This window comes from Helianthus annuus, chromosome 10, assembly GCF_002127325.2.
Source record: "Helianthus annuus cultivar XRQ/B chromosome 10, HanXRQr2.0-SUNRISE, whole genome shotgun sequence".
In the NCBI taxonomy this organism is placed as follows: domain Eukaryota; kingdom Viridiplantae; phylum Streptophyta; class Magnoliopsida; order Asterales; family Asteraceae; genus Helianthus; species Helianthus annuus.
Genome location: NC_035442.2, coordinates 17,255,121 through 17,263,656, shown reverse-complemented (window position 1 = coordinate 17,263,656; position 8,536 = coordinate 17,255,121). Strand labels below are relative to the sequence as shown.

The following is an 8,536-nucleotide window of genomic DNA, read 5'->3' as shown; positions in this document are numbered from 1 at the left end:
TAACAAGGTTTGACATGTTTTTGATGATTATATAAATTTAGTTTGATGTTCGTTTGTTTTACATGACCCGACCCGACCTGATACGAACCGATTTTTTTACTTATATACCTAGGGGCCTAAAATTTTTAAAAATGTTCCGCACCCCCATGGAAAACTTCCTGGGTCCGCCACTGCTGTCGTGGTGGTGTAACAGTTTTCATCGGGAAGATGGGACGGGGGATTGGTTTAATTTGATAAGATATGATTTATGTGAAGAATTTTAATGTGAAGTGTTTTTTTAGAGATGAGGATAGGGGGTGGGGTGGGTAGGTAGGTTTTTTATATTTAGTTATAATGGCGGGCCCACTTAAATTTTGAACTACTAATCAGAATTTTATTATCATTAAGTAAGGGTAATATAGTAATTTTACACCAACTTAACTGAACAAACTAACAGACATCGACTCAGGGGACTATCCGAGTAACAAGTGAGGAAACCACAGGGAATATACATGCTATTTTAGAAAGTTGGGGACTAAACGTGAAAAAACGGCAAACCGCAATGACCATCCGGGCAATTAACTCTTTAAGTTATGAATTTTTCTGCTTTATTATTATTTCTTTTTCCTAATTATCTTTTTTAAGCTAAGGGTGGAAGGCGTGCTTCCCAAATGGGGAGTGGTAAACAATTTTAAAAAAAATTAAAAAAAAAAAAAAACTAAATGTGTGATTGGTTGGAAGAGAGTGGGCCCATCATTAACCCCCCCCCCCCCTTCTCTTCCCACATCGGTGACAAGTCACCGTGCTCACCATTCACCACTCACCGAAAACACGATAGGGACACCTCCTCGATTAGCAAACATACTCACTGAAAGGGTCACCTAATGGTGCCCCTTCCACCCTAAGAGATGTAATAGGAAGGAGTGAAATGCTAGTTATTTTTTTTTAGTAGGCATAGATAAGAAATACTTAACCACGAAAGATTTATTATTTTTTTATTAGGTATAGATAAGTAAATACTTAACCTCGAAAGAAAAAAAAAAGTTTAGGGATTTAATTGTTGATAAAAGTTGTGGGGTTAAATTAACATTTACCCATCGGTTTACTTTTACGTAACATGATGCAACACTAAGGCTGGGCGTGTGGTATAAAGCCCCTAGGGGCTTTATCACGCCACATTAACGCCATGTCACATAGGGGCTTTAAAGCTCCCCCCCCCCCCCCCCCTTAACTTGCATGCAATGGTTTAAAGCCTCCTATTAAATAAAATACAAAAAAATAAAGAGAAAAATGCCCAGATAGTTCCTGTGGTTTGCCCATTTTTCACCTTTAGTTCATAACTTTCTAAAATTACAGCTATAGTCCCCAACTTTTGTAATTTCGTTCCCGGATAGTCCCTGGCGCGATCGCGAATGAGGTTAGTTTTTGGTGTTAAGTGGATGTGAAATGATCAAAATACCCATACTATTAAATAATTATATCAGTCAAAGTCAACATCCTCATCTCCATCTCTTAAGCCCCTGTAACCACCATAACTATACCTCTACCATTACTGCCGCCATCAGTCAAAGCCAGCTCCATCACCACCATCAACAGCAGCCCCACCACCTGCTACCATCATCGCCGCCATCACTATGAACCACCGACCACCTGCAACCCCAACAACCACCAACCACCAACCACCAACCTCCATCGCAACATCAAACCCTAACCACCCCCACCTCTGTCGCCTGCAACCAATTTCCACTAACCAAACCACCCCTTCGCAACAAAAATCTAACCCCTTCTAGAAATGAGGTCAATGGTTGAACCTATCTCAACCGACGACGATAACGGCCCTGTTTATTAGGTCGAAAGCCTCTATATGCGCTCCCATGAAAACGTACTCTCACTGCATCTATACAGTTCGATTTCAGCTTGATGATTTTATAGCTTTAAATTGCTCTGCACTTCTAATATTTTGAAGAATAAAGATATGCCATAGGTATATTGGTTTACTAATACAATAGTTTCAATCGTCGCTCTGTATCATTTTATTGTTAACCGGCAACGTGCCAATTTGGAGAAGAATTTTTTTTAAACAGGAGAGGTTCTTACATTTTGCATAACCCAAACATAGGGGTGTGGGTGTTTATAAACCGCCATTGTTAGATAGCAGACAAACCGGAGAAGACCAAAAGCAGGCTGAATAGTGGAGGGTGGTTGTGGCTGTGGTGATGATGGCGATGATGGTGGTTTTGGCGGGGGTGATGATGGCGGAGGGTGGTTGTGGCAGTGGTGATGATGGCGGAGGGTGTTTGTGGCAGGGGTGATGGTGAGGGTGAGGGTGATGGTGGTGGTGGCTGAGTGGTGATGGAGGTGGAGGTGGTTGTGGTGGTGGTTTTTTAAAGGAGAGAGAGAGAGTAGAGAGAGATGTGTCTAGGTCCCATATATTTATTATAACAAGAAGGGTATTTACACACCAATTTAACTAAGAAAACTAACCCCCATTCATGCCAGGGATTATCCGAGAACGAAAGTGCAAAAGTTTGGAACTAAAGGTGAAAAATGGGCAAATCACAGGGACTATACGGGCACTTTTCTCACAAATAAATAAAGAGCAAAAGATTTGGTTGGTTGAAAAGAATGGACCCCACTTGCACCCCCCCCCCTCCTTTAGCGCTCGTTACTGCAATGGAACCCTCTCCATGGCGCCCCTCCTTTAGCGCACAGGGGTGGCTATGGGGCGTCAAAGGGTACTAAAAATGGTGATTTGACCAGGAACGCTATACCACACCCTGCGCTAATCTATATATGCGAGTCAATGTAAAGTTGGAATCACGTGACTTGCATGACATGTATGTGTATATCTTAAGAACAATAATCTTTTTTACATGATATGTATGTGTATATCTTAAGAACAATAATATTTTTTAACGAATTTTTCAATGACGTGTATGTGTATATCTTAAGAACAATAATCTTTTTTAACGAAAGCGGTAAAAATTATCTCACACAAATCAAATCAAAACGTCACACACTTATTTTTATAATGATTGTTACAAGTACACACCACACCAATTGACAAAGTAATAACTATAGATAACCATATGACACTTCCAAGAGAAGTTAAGCAACTTAATATGAAGCATATATTGTTGCTATGAAGATCAACACAGAAGTGGCATAAAACGGTAGGGTTTTAGATATCGTAGTTGCACTAGATGCACCCGCACTTGTTCCCGGTGTTGTCTTTGATCCGCTTTCTGAAACATACATGACTCGAAACCATAAAAATAAGAACTAGATACTGGTTTTTTTTTACTGAAAAGAATAACAAATGATATGGGTTTTTAAATCATTCACCTGAAGGCGAGTCTGATGGCGTAGAGCTCACGGGTCCATTAGCACCCTCTAGTACAAATAGTTCAAATTACGTGATGAAAATTGAAAACTATAATGTTACAAAGTATTATAATAATAAAAGTAACTATATAAGCTCTTGACATACCGGTACATCGGCTAACCGGGGGAGTTTGGATAGTGCAAGCACCAGGTAGCGCGAGTGCCAACGTTTGGTTAATGTTCAAACCCGGGGGTGCACCTGAGCCATCGCCAGTGAACACACAAAGGCACTGTGGTTGCGACTGAACCACGTTAGCTAGTTGTGAGCAACAAGAAGTTGACGGGGTTGATGAGTTTCCAGAGACGTACCCAAGACACGGGCTCAAGCTCACAAGTGCGGTGGTGCACCCTGATTGAGCCATGGTAACACCACATAGACATAGCATGACCATGGCTACACTAAATACCTCAAACTGGTTTGAAGCCATTGTTTTTGAGGTATTTAGCATATAAGTTTGATGCATGCAAAAAGTTTAGGAAGTGGATTTATATATGATGAGTTGGGAATATGGAAAATGTAAAAAACTATTTTTTGAGCAATCTTGGTGGCCTACTTTTGTTTATTTACATTAATATTTGAAATTTAAAAGTCTTTATTTGTTTTAAACATAATAAATCAAATTAAGAACCTATAGTTAATAAGCAAAAGTAGGCTAACTGCAAATAGATAATATTTTTTATAACAATAAACCGACGCCATTTTTGGTCATCTTGGATTATTAAATTCTAATATGCTGTTTTTTATTAGGGTTTCTAAGATATTGCTTAATTATTCATAATTATATATTTTAGGAACCACAAAACCAATCCTATGTTAAAATTAAGGTTACCACTCATGTATTGAAAATCTTCCACTTTTCTAGGACAATCACAAGATCCAAACGAAGAGTTCTATAAATACCAAGTTAAATCATCCCGTTAAATCACATCTTATCGTGAAAACACAACAATTAAAAATCTATCGCGCTGTGTGATGGCATCCACAAAAGTTGTAGCGGTGCTACTTGCGTTCATGGTCGTTTTGGTTGTAGTGCGTGCCACCGACAACGAAGATCAAGATCACCGACCAGAGCCTGAAGACTATGCCGATTGCGAAAAGAATTGTATAGATGATGGCAATGCCAGTTCTTTTTGCACGTTGAAGTGCGAGAAAGAATTTAACATGAAAGGACACATTGGTTCGTAAATCATTTATAGTTTGAGAAAATCGTTAATCTAGACCAATTTAAAAATAATTTATACTTTTAAAAGATGAAAATATATTTCCATACCTATAAAAACTAGGGACGACAATTATTGACATGACCCGTCAACCCGATACGAAAAAAAAAGGTTTGGGTCGACTAACACGACCCGTTTAAAAAACGGGTCGGGTTCGGGTTGACCTGTATAAAAAGGGTTGACCCATTAACACGTTTAACTATTTAGAAAAAAAAAACTTTTATATTTTTTGTTTTTCCGTTTTTATTTTACATGGTTTGTTATAATAACGTTGGAGAAAAATCATTAATCTAGACAATTTTAAAAATAATTTATACTTTTAAAAGATGAAAATAGATTTCCATACCTATAAAAACTAGAGGCGACAATTCTTGACATGACCCGTCAACCCGACACGAAAAAAAGGTTTGGGTCGACTAACACGACTCGTTTAAAAAAACGGGTCGGGTTCGGGTTGACCTGTATAAAAAGGGTTGACCCATTAACACGTTTAACTATTTAGAAAAAAAAAACTTTTATATTTTTGTTTTTTCCGTTTTTATTTTACATGGTTTGTTATAATAACGTTAGTTTTGACACATTATATTATTTATTTGTCACACTTATACTTATCATTAAATATGCTATCAATAACCCGCTTAAAACCCAACAACTCACTTAATCGTCAACTTGTATGACTTATTTAAAAATACAGGTTAAACGGGTCAAGTTCGTGTTGACCCGAATTTATATGAGTTGGGTTAGGGTCGAAATCTTTGACCTGAATAAAAATTTGCATTTATGTTGTTTATGTTTGCAGCAAGACGTTTTGGTAGATAAACAACGTCAAGATACGAGTACGTGTGCATATATGTTAATCTACAGTGAAGGAAGCATTTATTAGTCATTCTTTTTTTTTTTAATTATTTTCTTGTAATTATATATACTCACAACATTGTATTCTTCACACGTCTTCTATTTAAAGACTATGAACTAGCTTGTAGTATATCGACATGTAATTATATGTTGTAAAGCTTCTTTATTTATTGCATCTCCGTCGAATATTTTTATTTTCGTTTTTATTTTTATCAAGGTTTTTCATTTAAATGACTAATAAAATGAATCCCCCAAAAAAATCATTTTTTTAAATGATAAAAATGTCCAGAATACGACTAATAAAATGATACCAAGTCCACAACACACACATCAAGTCATCTACACATTTTGTTGCATACATACAAAAGTTTTATTTTTTTTTTTGAACGGCAAATTTGGATCACTGACGGACCACTGGAGTATCATCGTGCCACCAGCAGAACCACCCGATCATATCCATCTCCACTAGGCAATAATGCCTATACACCAATTCAGGAGGAAACCCAATAAATCTTGGAAAACCCCCTTTGTGGGAATCGAACCCATAATCTAATGGTCATAAGCTCTATCCCACTCCCAAGATACCACTAGACTATAATGCCTTGGGTACATAGAAAAGTTTTATATCTCATTTTCTTGCCGTACAGCCACGTGATTACCCTCTTCTTGTCACGTGGCCATCCTTGAAAACCTTTCAACAAAATGTTATTTGTGTACTTATCCGGTTCCAACTAGGGGTGTGAATTTCTGCCATGGCCTGAAAACATGACACGAAACTAACATAAAATTTACGGGTTTAGGTTTAGTCTAAACGGATTCGGGTCAGTTTCAAGTTGAACCTGCGAACCCGTTTAGGTTAACGGGTCGGGTTGGTGGGTTAACCCGTTTAACATATTTATATTATACTATATTTTTTACAATATGTTTTATGTCATAAATTAGATGGGGTGTGTATTTTATGTCATAATTATAACATAAAAAGAGAAATTAACACAAAATTTTATTATTTAAATATAATTGTATTATATGCATTTATGTTTTTTAAGTAAATTTTAATTTTAATATATAAATTTCAGAAAAAAAATAAAAAAAAGCGGGTTGAATGGGTCGTGTTCGGGTCAACCGACAAAATTTCGGGCCGTGTTCGGGTTCATATGAATGATACGATTTTCGGGTTCGGGTTCGTGTAGAATTTTCTTGTTCGGGTCATGTTGAACCCGTCAATCTGTGAACACGATGCATTTAGCACCTCTAGATCCAACCCATCTCTCTTCATGTTCCTATAAACAGGATTAATGCGAGGTTTCTTTTTTTATAGCTATTATTTTTGGTTAAAGGAAAGTGGGCCAATCTAATATTCTAATGGACCAACCTTGATGGGTTGGAGCTTAATGTCCCATGCCTAAAAGTCTCAAACGTTAGCCAGGACTCAGATAGGGTTCAATTTCTTTTTACTAAAGGAAAAGTGGGCAAATTTAATGGACCAACCTAGATTGGTTGCAACTTAATGGACCAACATATGGGTATATGTCATTTACAAATTCATATTTGCTCTAGTTTGTTATGCAAGAGTCTAGACTCGTATCATTCATTATATTTAGTTGTTGCGTCTATCTATTCATTATTTGATACATCATACATCAACCAGTTCGGATGACCCTCGTCACAGATGGTCAATGTAAGTTGGAATGTAAACCAGAAAAATAAAATAGATATTGACTTTTATATTTGTTTAAGACAATCCAAAACAACCAATCAAAAGAGGTAAAATAAGTAGGGACGGCTCCTCCACAATCCACACTCCAATAATCTAGCCTTAGCTCACACTCGATAATCTGGCACCTTCATAACAAACTTGAAACTAATGTAAAAAGTCAATGACAATCTGACTCCTCCATAGCCCATGCTCCAATAATTTGGCTCCTCCGTAGCTCACACTCCAATAATCTAGCTCCTCCATTGCTCACGCTATGATAATCTGGTGTCTCCAAAGCCCACACGCTGAGAATCCAGCTGTACCATAGCTCACCCTCTGATAATTCGACTTTTCCATAGCCGACACATGTAAAAGTCAAAGCCTATTTGAACAAATGGAAAAGTCAATAGCTTTTTTTGTTAATTTTTGGGACCCACTGGCCTATTTTGGTGTTTTTCCCTTAAAAAGGGTTATTGGATTTTAATAAGCTTAAGTTTCACCTGTTGCCTAGTAATAATCTCAACTTTAAAAATTCCCTCCAACGATCCCAACTTGTAAGAATTTGGCCCCCATTGATCCTTTTCTAACATAGGCACACTTAAATCTTAAGAAGTCTAAAGTGCACTTAAATCTATTGAGGAGTCCAAATTCTTATATGTTAGAAAATGATCAATGGGGGGCCAATCTTTTACAAGTTGGGATCGTTGGAATGAATTTTTAAAGTTGAAATTATTATCGGCCAACAGGTGAAACTTAGGATTATTAAAATCCAATAACCCTTAAAAAACACTCGCTTTTATGGGATAATTTTTTTGATTTGGTTATTACTCATTCTCAAAGTATTTTATTGTGAAGCAATATTTTTGAGCTGTGCAAAGGGTCGGACCCGACTCCTTTGGACCCGGAACCTCTAGAACCTTTACCCTTTTACACTGTAAAATGAAAACCACGAACCGACCCTTTTATGTTTATAAGGTTCTGGGTCCAAAGGGGTCGGATAAAGGGTCTGATGGGCGAGAACCTTAATCTAATTTGGGCATGTAAACTAGGCTGCATTAAACTAAAAAATGTTCCATAATAGTAGTAACATCAATCAAAAAGCAAAAAAATAAAACCTTTCTATAAAAAAAAAACCTAAAGCATACACATGATTCAACCTTTAAAACGGAATTGCAAAAGGTTTGACGGTCTGATCTTCAAAGGTTTCAATGGCTAAAGTCCAAACTTTTCGATGGTCGATAGTTTGATCTTGGAAGGATTACTTATACGCAAGAAAATTGAATGGTTTTAAATTTTTAATGATTTTTAGTTTTTAGGAGACATACAAGGAACTAGGAATAGATGTGAGTTTGATGGTAGTTTTTTCAAGGTTCTGGTGGTTCTAAATCAATGCCCATGGGT

General features: G+C 37.0%; 1 protein-coding gene across 1 annotated transcript; it reads right to left on the bottom strand.

Annotated features, from left to right (window-relative positions):
* Window positions 1-2,978: 2,978 nt before the first annotated feature.
* On the bottom strand, window positions 2,979-3,803 carry LOC110880848 (protein YLS3). Its single transcript, XM_022129289.2, has 3 exons — window positions 3,470-3,803; window positions 3,325-3,372; window positions 2,979-3,224 (listed from the first exon to the last, which is right to left on the bottom strand). Exons 1-3 carry the CDS (start codon window positions 3,789-3,791, stop codon window positions 3,097-3,099), a joined length of 498 nt encoding a protein of 165 aa, XP_021984981.2. The 5' UTR covers window positions 3,792-3,803; the 3' UTR covers window positions 2,979-3,096.
* Between the last annotated feature and the right edge of the window lie 4,733 nt (window positions 3,804-8,536).

What these genes read in the sequence shown, in the direction of transcription:
- LOC110880848 (XM_022129289.2), bottom strand. Translation starts at nt 3,791, where the DNA reads ATGGCTTCAAACCAGTTTGAGGTATTTAGTGTAGCCATGGTCATGCTA. An exon ending in CCCGGTTAGCCGATGTACCG is followed by an intron (nt 3,373 to 3,469) that starts GTATGTCAAGAG and finishes TATTTGTACTAG; the next exon opens with AGGGTGCTAATGGACCCGTG. An exon ending in GCCATCAGACTCGCCTTCAG is followed by an intron (nt 3,225 to 3,324) that starts GTGAATGATTTA and finishes TGTATGTTTCAG; the next exon opens with AAAGCGGATCAAAGACAACA.